This window comes from Melanaphis sacchari, unplaced genomic scaffold (genome assembly GCF_002803265.2).
Source record: "Melanaphis sacchari strain LSU unplaced genomic scaffold, SCAv2.0 Contig8_pilon_pilon, whole genome shotgun sequence".
In the NCBI taxonomy this organism is placed as follows: domain Eukaryota; kingdom Metazoa; phylum Arthropoda; class Insecta; order Hemiptera; family Aphididae; genus Melanaphis; species Melanaphis sacchari.
Window position 1 is genome coordinate 1,810,306 of NW_020271635.1, and position 16,075 is coordinate 1,826,380.

Below are 16,075 nucleotides of genomic sequence, written 5' to 3' on the forward strand. Positions count from 1 at the left end.
TAATATAATAATACTAGTCTAATAAGACCAGGACTCCAAACCCTATCACATAAACATAAAAACTAAATAATTAATTAATAATTATTATATGGATATAAATTAATTAAAAATTTAGTCAGCCTTAAGGTAGTCTGTAAAAAGGATGTATTGAAGTTTTTATGAGATGAGGATTTTATTTTTATTTTTTTATTAATTACTCAATTTATTTCGGAGTAATATTATCAACTTGTGAAACATCTATTTTGCCAAGAGCTTGTCCCATTTGTATCGTTTGTCCAGCTTCCACATCAAAAATAAATCTTTTAGGTGCTTCAAATAACAATACTACTGTTGATCCCATTCTGAATTCTCCAACTTCTTGTCCTATTGACCACTGAGTTGAGAAAGGACGATCATGTTGATTAAAATCTTTTCGGCGACATCGCTTATTAGTTTCTAATCCCTTTAAATGCCATACACATGATATAAATAATAGTATTTACTAAATAAATTTTTAATTTTAATTTTACCTTATCAGAGTGTACTTTGATAGATCCTACATTTGTAGCGCCAACAGCAGTCATTGAGAAAAACCCGTGTTCCCATTCTCCAATATATACTGCTCTCTCATTCAATACGAATAAATCTGGTAGTAAACGGGCTATTTTTGGATTGACACTTAATAATTCACCTATAAAATTAATTTGTCAATACATACACTGAAATTAAAAATGACTAATGTACCTTGAAAATGTCTTCGAAATTTAACAGTCCATTGAGCCGGTGAATGAAATCTATGGTAATCTCCTGGAGCTAAATAAATCACAAGTTGGTACAATTCATTGTCTGGATTGTGCAATAATTTTGATTTATATTCATTCCAATGAGGATCAAATGGCTGACATTCATCATCATTTTTGTCTTGTCGTTCAACAGACACAGTTTTTTCTTGTGTATTATCTGACAATGTTACATCTTGTTTTTTAAATGATAGGCTGAAAAAGCTTACACCTTGTGAGAGGAAGTTGAAAATGAAATTGATGCAGTACATGTGCATAGTGAGAAGACCGTAATGGTAAAACAGGAAAGTGGAATTAATGGACCAACCACTACAATTATTGGATGTAGAGTCTTGTTTCATCATATCACTTTTTGTTGTAGTATTCACTGGTGAGGATTCTAATTTTGATGAAACTATGTCTTCTTGCCAAGTTGGTGAACCTAAAAATGACTTGATAGTATATGTGACACCCTTAACTTGTTCGACTTGACAGGATGTAACACGTCCAACACTCACTATGGTACCATCAGCAGGAGACACCTGTTAGTATTTATGATTATTAATTTAAAAATTATGCTAACACTATTACAAAATAACATTAGAATCCAAAATCATGTTGAAACAACACATTAAGTATTTCATGATAAATGTGAAATTTCTTACCATTGGCCTATCCAAGCATATTGGTCTAGCTCCATCTTTTAAACGTCTAGCAAAAAATTCTCCTAAGCTTTTATAAGACTCCATAGGTAATTCAATTTCATCTATAATAACGCCAAATAGTTTGGAGTAAGCAGTGTATAACCAATATCTCAATTGCCGAGGAATGTAACATCCTGAAATATAACCCCATAAACGTGACATTGCTCTTAATGGTATTGCTTTGTAAAAGGATAGCTGAAAAATAATAATACAATAAGAATTAAATTATTTATTAGAAATAAAACTAATGAAAAATAAAATTGCATTACAAATTTATATATATGTTTTAATTTTTTTTTTTTCAGTAGCAAATCTGGTCATTTATTACTTAATATTATACAGACGCGAATGTAGGGGGGGTTGGGTATTTAAATCCCCCCTCCGAAATATCAGGAAAAAAAAATAAATTACTGACTTACAAACGTATAATTAATAAATAAATAAATAAAAATAATATTGTAATATTAATAATATGATATAAGTACCTAAAATAAATACAATATGAATAGTATGATATTTATGAACATTTCTCCTCCCCTACACACATACATAGGAAATTTTTTCCTGCGTTCGCGCCTGATATTACATAATATGGAGAGGAAGAGGGTTATTGTAAATTTGTTTTTGTCTAAACTTAAATCTCAAAAGATATCAATCTAATTCGTCAATGTATGGTAAATTTTTACATTATAATTGTTATTATATTTAACATTACAGTAATTATTATTCAGAATGAATTGTTTACGGTTTACAAGGTAAATGATCTAGAAGGTTGTTTTCTGAGGCGATACCCCGTTTTATATAATTACAAGCTATAATGCAGTAAGTTTATTTCAAAATTTAGTGCTGGGTTGCATGATGAACAATCACTAAACTTTTAATCAGTCAATAATGAGTAAATGGATTTTTAACATGATAAAGTGGCCCATGATTGGTTATTATAAATTATTAAGAATTGATTTTTACATTAGAAAAATTATCGTAATTGAAGAGATTTTTTCGCGAAACTTTTATAAAACACAATATTAATTTTTTAAGTATTCTAATTAAATTCTAACAGAATAGTGGAGTGAAATTGAAAGCTTTTTTAGGAAGAATCTGTACACATTATAAATTAATAACTAAAAGATCAATAATAGCAATATGATGATAAATAATATTAACTTGCTAAATCTAAGTTCAAAAATCTTTTCACGAAAACAATTCTGTATATATTTTTACAAGACTCTTCAGAGAATATATTAACTGAATGCTTAATAGTATGAAATAAAATAAATAATTAATATCTAATAATTCATAAATAATTTGATCTTAATTGATATCTTCTTATTTTTTTTATTTAAAACTATTGTAAGCGCCGTTTCATAACCATTTTATATCCAAAACTAGCCAACAAATGATTGCATAATATATTATATTTTTAATGATAACTTGACCTGATTATTTTAGGAATAAACGAAATGTGATAATTTTATATAGTTTGTCCTCCAATGTTTTAATAAAAATAATTTAATATTATTAACGGAATATTTAATAAATTATAAATGCTAAATTTAATTAATTGAGTTAAAAAATTATAGTTAAGAGTAAAAGACCTCTAGTAGCATATAGTTTGAAGTTGAAGATTTTTATTAAAACAGTTAAAAATAACAATAAGAATATATATACTTTATTTTTCATAAATTCAACAATTAATCTTTTAAAAACGAGAAGATATTATTATCTGATTATTAATTATAAATCCTTACAAATATTTTTAAATAATAAAATTATCAATATAGCACATTTTTATGTAAAAGTAAATTATTGTAAGATGATGATATTAATAACTTTGGGTTATGCAAAAAGAAAGCGGAGAAAAAACGTAGACTATGTAAGGCGACAAATTAAAATATTTACTGCTTCTCTGTAGGTAAGTATATTCAATCTAAAAATATTATATACATTATAAATTATACACTGTTAAAAGTCTAAACAGAATTGTAACAACATAGCAAAGGTATAGATGAACTAATTTGTGTTGTTAACTTTATTATTATAGTGAATTAATCTATTATCAAACTTAAATTAATAATAATATCTATAAAACTGCATAAGCTTTTTTATAATTAAAAGGTTATAATTATGTAAAATATTTCAGAATTAAAATGTATATAACTCGTTTAAAGATTAAAATATCCATCAATAAAAGCCTACGAGATACCATATATTATATAATATTTTTACCATACAATTAGATGAACCTTTGGGAAAACAAATAGTACACTGAAAATTCAGGGTTAGATTGTGTTTAGAACAAACATTTTAATTGGTGCTTTTGATTAAACATTTTTATACATAAACGTTAAAAAACCAACATAAAATTATATCGTAATTTTTTTTATAGAATATATTATATTTTGTTTGTAGATTATGGTAACGATAATATAAAAATGGTGTTACTTTAAAATGTACTTATACAATACACTTCAAATAAAGCATTGCGTTATAATTAAATTTTTTTTTTTTTTTAAATTGTTTAAAATTGACTAAAAATCTTTAAACCAAAAATGCTAAATTTAATCCCTTTTTAATCTGTTACTCATAGTAATTTAAAAAAGTACTATATTAGATTGTAGGTAGTATAAAAATTGCGATTAATGTAATCGCCATCATTATTGTATCTTTAATAATAGTCTTTATTTTATAAAACAACTATAATAATAATAGATTAATAGTAAAATAATAATTATCTTATTACATAAACACGGGGTATTATATTATTATTATCTGAAATATTTTAGATAGAAACTGATTATATTAACGAGCATTGTACTTTAAGATAAATAGACTTATTAACTTAACACTATGATTCATATGATATTTATAAGTATATAGTCCATAAATTGACTATAATACTATGCTCATACTATTATAAAAATATAATATTTATGTTCATCTAATTTTTTTCTGACAAAAATGCAATACCTTTGTGTATTTCGTACTTGTGTATGCAACAGTTATTTACACCAACAAGTGTGGTTTTGTCATTGTTTAATCAGTAATGAGTAAACTTTTTATGTCATAATATTTCATTATAATTTTAGTCACACAAAAAAGAATCAAATAATTTTAATTTGTTTAAAATATTATTGAGGACATTTTGATGAAATTATTTACCCTTAGATTCCGCGTATAGATGGGTTGTTGTTCGTTTTCTGGCTGTTGCTTGTTTAAACGACGCCATTGAAGTACAGCTAGTAATGTCAACCCTACACCAGTAGGAATGGGATAAATTAGGTTTGACCAGCTCCACCACCGTGAATTTTTTGCTACTACTTCTTGAACACCGGCATCATTTCCGGTACCTAGATAAATAGTATGTCAATCAAATGAATACAAAAATTAACACAAAATAAAATTAATTACGGAAAAAAAAAAACAAACAAAATAGGCGAAGTTACACACAGGCGCACAAATATTACGTACACATGTCAATTAATTCATAATAGTATTGTATCCATAGTTCATCCATGACGCGTGTCCGCGTGTAAATGTTTAAATCAGACGAATAAAATTGATGCGTGCCAACGCGCGTGTAGTGGCGTGATGAAAGAGGTTTGGAGTAAATCAGTCAGCGTAATGACCTTAATACTCATAATACCCAGCTAGCTATACTCTAAATTTTCTCATTCACATTTTTAATTTATACCTAACTGTCGATGTTTTAAATATGGCTATAAAAATATCGTCAATATTTTAAATATTTTAGTTATATTGAACTTGGTATAAAAAGTTTAAAAATATCATCAACAGGCTAATATTTTTAATGCCTTAAAACATTTTCCCTCGAAAATTTAGTAACTAGCTCAATTGGTTTTAATTGAATTGACCTTTGGAAAAAACGCATACGTCTAGGTGCTCATAAATATTTGCAAAGATTATGTAATGAATGGTATATAATTTGTTTACAGGTACACTTGTACACTTATCAATAATCAAAGTAGTTGAGACTTGAAATAGAATATGAATTTAAGCTAGTCACACCATTTTTGTTTAAATAATTGATCGTTTCTCGATTATTAAAATTAGAATGACTGACTACATTTTAAAATTGCTTTGTATATAATTGACTCCCACTTCTACTGTTTTTTATGACTTTTATCGCTGTACTGTTGTAGTGTTAATTCGTAAAATAATACATAATATGATGGTATAAATTAATATGTGTTAATAGCTTAAATTAAAATATTAAAATAAGTATGTTAAATAATTTTATGCCATACTAAAATAATACATTTTATTAAATAAATAAAAAAAACATCATTCCTAAAATATTTTTAAAATTAAATTTTTAACACGAATCTTGTACTTAAGTCATAATTAATTAAAATTTAATATATTTACATCTTATTTATTATCAGTATATAACATAATATTTAAGTTGATTTTGACATTCAGTTGACAATATTATTAAAATATATTTGTTATTAATTTTTAAAAACAATTAAAAATAATGTGTTTACTGTTTAATAGTATTCAGAAACCATCAATGGATCAAATAAGTAGTGCCTAACCTAGTAATTAATAGAAACTACTGATGACAGACCTGCGAAAAAAATTATAAAGAAGGGTAATATATAATATCAATATTATTTAAGATATTTAGGCTTTAGATTAACTTACGATTACTTATACAATTTTTAAGTTATAATATCAATATAATTACTTGTTAACTCGAGATTCAATACCAAATACTATTATTAACTTTAATTATTTGGTATATACTTAAATAAAATAAAAAAATAAAAATTATATCAGTAGATAATAGGTATACTTGAAAGGTTATAATTTTAATACTACTAACGTGTACCTAGTGCATATCAGAAAGGAAATAAATTATTTTTAATTAATCGTTACTTTTTTCTCCCCCTTCTACATCTCTAACGACTCTAACGATACACTCCATAAGGACCTCTCTATCCCAACAATACAACACGTAGCCAAAACCCTATATAAACGATTCCACTCAAATCTCTTCAACCACCGCAATCCTTTAATCTCAAACTTATCTATTCTCAGCATCCCAGGTGACCCTGAAAGACGTTTAAAACGAAAATGGTGTAGGGACCTCCTGACTGAATAAAACCCATCCACAACTCCAAGAAGTCCCATCACTGGATGGATTTTTCGCTCAAGTCACCAGTCCCTTTTTACTTTACTTTATTTTTATTTTATTTTATTCTTTTCTAACAACACTTATACTTATTGTAAAAATAATATATTTACAGATTGTATAATAAAACAAATTTAACACAAAAAAAAAAAAAAAAATAATACTTTTTTTTAAATTATAAAGTATGTTAATAATAAATAAAAAATACTTTTTTTAAATTATAAAGTATGTTAATAATAAATAAAAAATATTTTTCTTTGCTCTTACAATATTATATAATTTACCAACGTAAAAAAATAGGTAAAAATAAAATTATTTATTTATTTTGCATACAGATTATAATAATACACCTGCAATAACAAGGGTCTTTAACCTAATAATAAAAGTATAAACTTCAGGGAATATAAAATATTAATTGTACATTTTTTATTAGTCGATAAATAATAAGTATTATTTATATTAATACATTTATTGCATTATATTAATTAATTACTAAGGTATCGAAAATAAATGAGCACATATTTGTGAACTACCTTCTTACACATACGATTTTAGGCCCAAAACAAATTTGTTCAAAAATAATAAATTAAAAAACACATATTTAAAAAAATATATTATGTAGAACTAAATCAACACATCATTTAAACCTAAAATAATACATAATAAACTTTTTTTTTTATATTTCGTATACTTTTTATAACCTGTAATATACTTTTGATACCTAGCTTCATTGTTTAGATTGGCTATTTACATTATCATTGAATCTTTATTTGACAAAAATAAACTTAATTACATAAATATTGTTATATGTATTACAATAGGATGCTGAACCAGCAAGTATTATCCCCGTCAAATAAAGAGGGAGTGGGATGGTCTTCAGGTTAATACGACGGGGTATGATCGAAATAAATCTTGTATTTGATGAGACTGAACATAAAAATGTACGATGATCGCTCTTTATAGTTTCATCTGAGGGTTATAAATCTGCATTCAGTGTAGATGTAATACATTTGTATAAAAAGTGCGAAATAAAATAGTATATCCGGATTTGGTGTACTCTTAAGGTACAAAAGTTCAAATTAATTTTAATTACACATTATATAAATAAATGTGTAAATGTATGAAATTACATATAGTAAAACAGTAAGTAATAGTAGATATAGTGAAATTTGCATTAGATAAGACGGAATTGATGACTTCCTGAAATATAGGAAAGTTGTTTTTTAGTGGATACACGGAGTACACATCCATTACAAATAGAAGAGGTACTCCTTTGGGGGAAACACGTGCTCTAAGAAATCTAGGTAATCAATACTATAATAGTTTTTATAATTTACTTATATTAATTGTACCATAATGTTAAATTACTACGATAGTAGCAGTAGACCTATTTATTTATTTAATGGAAAATATTATTAAACTAGCATTCATATTGTTAAGAAATTATCCATGTATTTTATGTCTGTGTTGTAGATAAATAATTGAAATTGAAAAGTTCAATATTTAATGATAATAATAATAATAAAAAAATTAAAATTAGATTTAAAAAATAAAATTTTGAATTATTATAACAATCTCAACAAAATTTTTAAGAATCATAAACGAAATTACCTATTGGTTAAATAAATAACAACATAAATAGATAAGAGAAATATGAATAAATAATACTTAACGAATATTAAAATAAATTAAATTATAATTTTAATTGTCTTTGATTTTTTGAAGTATGATGTAAGGTGTTTAAATTTCATCATATTGATTAACAATTTTATTTATTTGTGATTAGTGATTACATTAGGAACTAATGGGAAGAAATATGTTTTATAGATATTCATATAACAATGATGACCATTACGATTTTACATAACCAAATATTTTCATGGTATATTGATAATCAAACATGTGATTTCTTAATATTAATCAATATCCAATTATAGAAATAACGAATACGTGATCCTACCAAGTTTATTTTATCATACTTAAGGGTTATTTAGTATCTATAAATGTATTTATATAATTAATAAAACAACACCGATGTTTACATTGTACCAATACAAAATCACATTTTTGTTAAATTCTATACAATAGCAATAACTTTTATGATTTATCAATTTATTTATTTCTTCAAGATACCTACACAGAATATTATAACCTTATTAAAAATGTATGAATTATTATAATTTCAAGTGAGTTATTAGTACACAAAATAATATAAAATAAAGGTTTCATTGGTTTCCGCATAAAATTAGAAATCATTTAAATACGCGGATTATTAATTTTATTTAACGTTTACAGATCTAGTTTAAAAAAAAATATATAAATCATAATTGTTAAAATAAGTAAATAAATTATATTACATGGGTTATGCATAAACATACATAATATTAAATATTTATGACTTTCATTTTTCAATTATGAATGAAATAAAAGTAATATGATATTTTATCTTGTAGTTTGCATATAAATAACACTATTGACAATTTAAAAATATATTTTTTGCACTAAGATGATGTGGGTTAATTTTTTATCTTGTATAGATATTGATAAACTTATTGATTTTACATTAATATTTTAATATTTTATGATGTATTTTATTCCTTACATATTACTTAGAATTTTTAATTAATTTTCGGATAAAAAATAATTAATATAAGTTGCTAATTTTTGACTATGTATAAATGTTATACAAGATTTACAACTTTTATTTAAAAAATGAATAAATTTAAATGATACATTTAATGTTTAAACAACTTGTATGAATGTATTTTTTGATATGATTCATGACTTAAAATTATAATATAATATATAATACCTTTTATTTTAATAAAAATATAATGCGCATATTAAATTCTATAAAACTAAATATATTATAAACTACATTAATTTAAGTATTATTTGCCACTCTTTTTAAAATTTAAAATAATGAATAAAGAATGCAATACAATAGATATTTACTAACTACCATAAAAACATAAATTTATACATTTTTAATTTAATCTTACAAAAGCACGAAATCTATTATTTTTTTCAATTTAAAAATTGGTTTTCATAAATCAAATAAAGGAGTGTTTTAAATTATTTCTATACAAAGTAATAGAATAATCAATACTTCATATTGTAGTGTAATATCCAAACATAATTTAATATCAAGAAAAAATATTATTCAATAGTAAGTTATTGAAGGAGTAATGTTTAATCATAATTTTCTTAAATTACTAATGATTTAAATTTCACAAAGTTTGATGGATTTGAAGAGTATAATAATTTGTACATAATATTAATTCAAATTATATTTTGTTATGGGTGATCAATTTAAGAGTCAACTAGGCTACCAAATATGATTGTCTTAAAGTGCTAATTTTATTTGCATAATATTGTCTATACTTGTTTATTTTACACAAAATAAAATAAAATATATTATATTTAATTTAATTAATCTTTTTTAATATTATCATAGAATATATTGATCATAGTCCTATTATTTTCTTAAACTGCATATTTTTTATTTTATTTTACATAGTATGATTTTCAATTAAAATTAATAGAAAATCAACAATACTGTGTTCATAATGTGCTCTAAAATAATTGCAGAATAACTTTTGAATAAAGTAAACAAACATAATACCATTAATTATAAACACTATATACTAAATAGTATTTATACTCAATGATAATACATGATAATAACAAACAACAACAATATAGTGTATACATTTTCTAATTTACGTAAAATAACAAAAATAACTGTGCAGTACACATAAAGAAACTCGCTAGTATTACAGAATAATCAGTATCATAGAAGTTTGTAATAGTTCCTATTTGTATTTATTATTTGTAATTAATAGTTTATAGCCATTTCAAATAATGAGTTTTAAAATGTAAATATAAAATATTGTACTTAACATTATTCATTTTTTTATCACATACTTATTAAAAAAAAAAAAAAAAAAAAATACATTTTATTTGGTAATAATCAGATGAAATATAGGTCCCAATTGATTTAGGAGCTTAATTAACGTCTTAATGACCCAATTATACAATTTTATGAGGTGCCCAGGCAAGTCTCGTAAGTATAGGCGTGCGCACGGGGACAGTATATACTGCTCCTAGACTTTCTTTGAGACTACTGCAGCTGGTAAATTTTGGATTATGAGCTTCGGTAAAATTATATTTTTATAAATTATGATCATTGTAAAAAAGAAAATTATAAAGAAAATTTATATTATTTAGTAAAGTATAGATAAATATTTTATGGTTATATAATTTACTAGTATAAAACTAATAAACTTGTCTACTATGAAAAAATAGCCATGATTTTAAATTGTAAATATTATATTTTATTATCATTTATGGTCAAGAAATCTAAAAAACTGAATTTTTAACGTCATTGTCTAGTGCATCATACACCAATATGTTATGAGTCATGACTAGGGCTAGGATTTATATGTATTTATGAAACCAAAATATGTATTTTACTAATATGATTTATTTATTAATATTTAATTATTTAATATATTCATATGAGTTATTAATGAAACAAATTATATTTTAAATAGTAAAATTATTAAGAAAATGAAAAAAATATAAATAAAAAAAAAAATTAAAAAAAATATTAAAAAAATGAATTGTCTTGATAATATTTATGATCACACGCATTTTCAAATTTTCAAATTCATAAAACCTTTGATTTAGTCATAAAACTGCTTTATAACAACTAAATAATCCTTTGACTTTTACTAATGTTATTGGACAGTATTGCATTTTGACTATGTCTGAAATAGTAAGTTCTACATTCAATGAAAATTCAGGAGAATGTCAATTGCAAAGAATACTTTTGATAGCTATTAATAAATCATAAATGAACAAATTGTCGAAATATGTAGGAAAAAATGGAATTATTGAGAAATATGTAAAAACATGTACTTATGGCAAAATAAATAAAAATATGTAAAATAAAATATAGTTCATTTTATTGGAAATCCCTTTAAAACAAATTTATCACTCATCTAAATTTATTTATCAAGTCACAGTAAAAATATATATTTACATATAAATCTGACCCTTAGTCATGACGCTTATGAAAAAGTACATCTTTAGTGGCTTAGTACCTTAAAATAAAACTTTTTAAAAATAACTAATACAATTTTAATAATGAATTTGAAAAATGGGCCAAATTAATCTTTTGCTGCTCTTGAAACCGGAGGCTGCACACGCCTAAATTTGTAAGAAGGTCTATGAAAAAACCCAACTGTATTAGTTTTTACACAATACAATCAAGGAAATTTGATACTGATCATTTCTGTTTTAGCAGAATATATAAATTTAAATGTATTCTTTGCTTAACATACAGAATGATCTAGTAGTGATAAAAATTCTGAAAACAGATTGGATTTTTTGTTAAATTTACTTGAAATTGACTTTTTAACATTTTTTGATTTTTCACCATAAATCCTAAAAAAGTAGAAATTAAAAAATTTTCATATTTCTAATTTGGAAAAATTGACAATTAAAAATTAAAAAAATTGAGCAATTGACTTCAAGTAAACTTAACAAAAAAATTTATATCTGTTTTCAGAATTAATATTGCTTTATTAGATCAATTTGTAAGTTTGATAAAGAACATGTTTTAATGTCTATGTTCTGCATGTGTAGATAGCCAAAGATGATAGTATCAAATCTTCTTGATTAAAAATCTAAATTGGCAATCAATATAATATATCAGTCCTCAGAAAACTAAAATGATATTAATTAGTATAAAATGTTTAGACAACGTTTATGTTTTTTTAGTAAATATAAGACTTTAAGAAGTTATAAAAATGTATTATATATTTATAGTTCTTGCTTTAAGCTTATTATAAAAATAGATTAAAACATATGTTACATTTTTCAAAGAACTAATTTGTACTATGTATTTATTATATTTTTATGTCAATGACTAAAAATTAATACAGTGATAGAATAACAATTTAAATTAGTATTTTATAAGTAACTTTGAAACAATTCTAATAAATTCTAGCTTAGTACTAATAGTATTTGATTAAATAGTTAAGTCATTATTTAATAAATTATTATTAAGTTCAAACTAAAAAAAGTTGAAAAGTAGGTGTCGATGTGTCGAATGTACATTGTCATTAAATAAATAAGTCATTTTAATAGATGAGTTAATTTGAATTTAATTATAAATATGTACAGAAAAAAAAAAATCTTGAGTGAAGACTGTCTAATTTTTCGGTAGGTATATTTAATTATATTACAGGGTTTGAATTACAAAATGTATATATATATATACATTTATTTTTTAAAACACAAAGAAAATTCTACTTTTGATTTACCAAACTACAAACTAAATTAAATTTGTTACCAGAAACTCATCTCAAAGTTGATGAAAAGTATCATCAGATTAAAATAAAAAAAATTAATACATTTATCGTTTTACTCTACTGTTCTAATATAAGAGTTTGTAGATTAAATAAGTCTTTTAATAAAACCAAAACTCGTAACATACTTGTAAATATTTAAATATAGGTATTGAACATTAAATTCAAAATTAATATTTCAACAAGTTAACAATAATAAATATTATATTTTACCACAATTTTCCATTAGTTAAATACATGTGAATGTAAATTGTTGTGGTAGTTTTTTAAAACAAAATGGAAAAAAAAACATGAATTTACTTATAAAAATGGCTAAAATAAAAATAAATAAATATTAAGGTAATAAAAATATAAAATTTTTGTTTTTTGAATATAAAAAAAAACTGTACTCACTTAACTCGATCAAAGGATAAACAGTATTATCCATTAAATTCTTTTTAACTTATTATCATTACATGAAGTATTGTAAGATATTTATATTAAATTAAGTAGATTAAGAATTCTGTCTCTTAGTCCTTACCAGTGACAAACTAACACAACTAATTTAATTTAAACACGCCTTGCATGCGTGTTCAATAATATATCGCATAAGTCAACAATACATTTATCACTAACCATAATTTTTCCTCAGCGACCTTTGGTATTCAACGGTGCGCAGTGAAGTGGGGTGATGTAGCAGCCTCTTCGTTGTCTTTAGGCTTCTTCCAAACATTTTGTGCAATAGGCAAAAAATTATGTCGTACAATTAAGAAAACGAATGTCACAAGTTAAACAAACAAAAAAAGCCACCACGCTCCATCGAGACTCATATCAAAACCAAATCATCCAAAAGAAATAAGGCTAATGATTTATGATAATGTATGAATTCTTGGAAACTGTAAAGGCTAATGTAGGTAATCAATAACATAGATAAGGAACAACCAAAAAAAATGTATTATTTGTTATCAATCAGATGTTTTGTTGTACCACAATAGTGGTAGCCAAGGACGTTGTATATGATTTTCATGTTTTATATTTTTTCTCTTAAATATAAATCAAAATCATATTATTATAATATTTTATTATAATTATAACCAATATACATAGTGGGCCAGTGGGTCAAAATTCGGTTATTATTAATGATTAATTACCCATGCATAGTACTATAGTGTATATTATGTTACACTATAAATAAAATTGGCTTATGTCCAAAAATGTTAGGTTACTTCATGTACGCGTATGGTTAATATATAGTATATTATACTTTATAGTTATTAATCGTGCAAAAAATAGCAATTCATTATTTTATTTTATTTATATGATAAATTAAAAAAAATAAGAACAAAATTTTATTTGTAATTAAAACAAAATATATTTACGCATAAACATATTTTCATGTTATACATATTTATATTTTATACCTATACATCTTTGTACCTATTTATACAATATATAGAAGGCATGGGCGAAAATAAAAATATCGATAATTAAATAAGTACCAACCCATGTAAAATATTGAGTTTATACAGCAATAATTTAACACATTATTATGATTTGGTGAATACCTACGTAAATTCAAAAATGTTTTTATTTACATAATAATTTGTAACGCAATTATCATCAGCACAAAACAATTTAAAAATGTCATGTATTTATCTCACAAATTACAATTAACTATTTTTTACAAAATATTTTCCTAATTTCTTATGGTAATACTTAACTTTATGCATACACTCGAAAAGTATAACTTACTTGCATCAATAAATAAAAGAGTAATAATATAGGTAGGTACCGATTTGAGAATATTCTCTGCAGCTTCTACTAAATAGCTTTATCCAAAAAAGATAAATATAAATAAACATAATATATTGATATATATATACCTTTTCTTTGGTTATATTTGTAGTCATAATGATTTATGATTTACCAGTATTTTATTTTAACACCTATACTAGATTCTAAAGTGTTTTTATCATACCATTTTAACTGCGGGTCCTAATGCATTGAACAGCGTTCCAATCCTGAGCCATTTATATTATCATCTTTGCCACACAACTATTTTATATTATCATGTCTCCATAAAGACAAGGATCTTTGAAGGTACCTACCATAAGTTAAAAAGTCAAATTGCCCCATTTCTATAATAAAATATTTAGAAATCATTTCCATGGGCATCCTTATTCTTTAATTGCGAATCTGATTTTCAATAATCTTTTAAGAATCCACCTTGTTGTTTAAGCGGAAATAGTAAAGAGACCTTTTACTACTATAGTCACTGGAGTTTACCAATTAATGAAAATCTTCAAATACGGGGAAATGACTAATTTATTATCATTTTTGTTTTAATAAATGTGTAAATAAACCTTTAAAGCTATAAATATATTCATATATTCATAGTTATTCGCCAAAACAATATTTTTGGTGAATTAAGCAATCGCACAAAACCTATATAACTATAATCATCCAATCGGTCTATACGGTCTACATATCGATAAAACAGTTTTGTAATTAAATGATATAATACAATTTACAAATATTTACATGTAATAGCACGAACTACAGTAATATCCTAATTAATAAATTGTCAACGATCAAAATAGCAGTCAAATTTAGATTTTATTAATATTCTTAGCTTGGAAGTTAATTATTTCAGAAATTTAATATATTTTTATTTTCTAAATTTAATATATATAATTATATATAATATATTAATGTATGTTTATAAGATAATCTTGACCTTTTCTTTTTTTTTTTGGTAGGTACTAGGTATAGACTACTGATTAGAGAGATAGGAATTAAAATTCTTAATCTGAGTCAAATTATTCGTCAACCTTTTATTAGATACTCAGTGAAAATAAAAATTATTTTAAGCTAATAGAAAAATATAATATCATATAAAATATAAAAACTTAAATTTTAGTTGGTTTTTAGAACTTTTTTGAAAGAATATCTAAGTCATATTTATTAATATTGGGTATTTATTTTTATAAAAAATCTTCTTTTGTATAAATTATAACACTATTTTTATCTTATGTTAATTTTTTTTAAGTTCAAAAGTTTTATAAACTATGAACTATAAATATTAATAAATAAAACTAAAAT

At 23.6% G+C, this 16,075-nt stretch overlaps 1 protein-coding gene across 3 annotated transcripts; it reads right to left on the reverse strand.

Annotated features, from left to right (window-relative positions):
* Nucleotides 1-5: 5 nt before the first annotated feature.
* On the reverse strand, nucleotides 6-13,883 carry LOC112602783 (phosphatidylserine decarboxylase proenzyme, mitochondrial). 3 transcript variants are annotated; one of them, XM_025351109.1, is made up of 6 exons: nucleotides 4,931-5,043; nucleotides 4,622-4,809; nucleotides 1,424-1,657; nucleotides 724-1,300; nucleotides 510-670; nucleotides 6-442 (listed from the first exon to the last, which is right to left on the reverse strand). In XM_025351109.1, the coding sequence occupies exons 1-6, from the start codon at nucleotides 4,974-4,976 to the stop codon at nucleotides 203-205; spliced, it is 1,446 nt and encodes a 481-aa protein (XP_025206894.1). In that variant the 5' UTR covers nucleotides 4,977-5,043; the 3' UTR covers nucleotides 6-202. The 3 variants fall into 3 exon arrangements, with proteins under 3 accessions (XP_025206894.1, XP_025206893.1, XP_025206895.1); XM_025351108.1 differs by lacking the exon at nucleotides 4,931-5,043 and adding an exon at nucleotides 13,610-13,883 and having other exon boundaries at nucleotides 7-442; XM_025351110.1 differs by lacking the exon at nucleotides 4,931-5,043 and adding an exon at nucleotides 13,388-13,538 and having other exon boundaries at nucleotides 7-442.
* Nucleotides 13,884-16,075: the final 2,192 nt, after the last annotated feature.

Excerpts from the sequence above, each read along its gene's own strand:
- LOC112602783 (XM_025351108.1), bottom strand. The coding sequence starts at position 13,706 with ATGTTTGGAAGAAGCCTAAAGACAACGAAGAGGCTGCTACATCACCCC. Across the intron at positions 671-723 it reads ATTTCGAAGACATTTTCAAG|GTGAATTATTAAGTGTCAAT; the intron begins GTACATTAGTCA and ends TTAATTTTATAG. Across the intron at positions 443-509 it reads TCAAAGTACACTCTGATAAG|GGATTAGAAACTAATAAGCG; the intron begins GTAAAATTAAAA and ends TGGCATTTAAAG.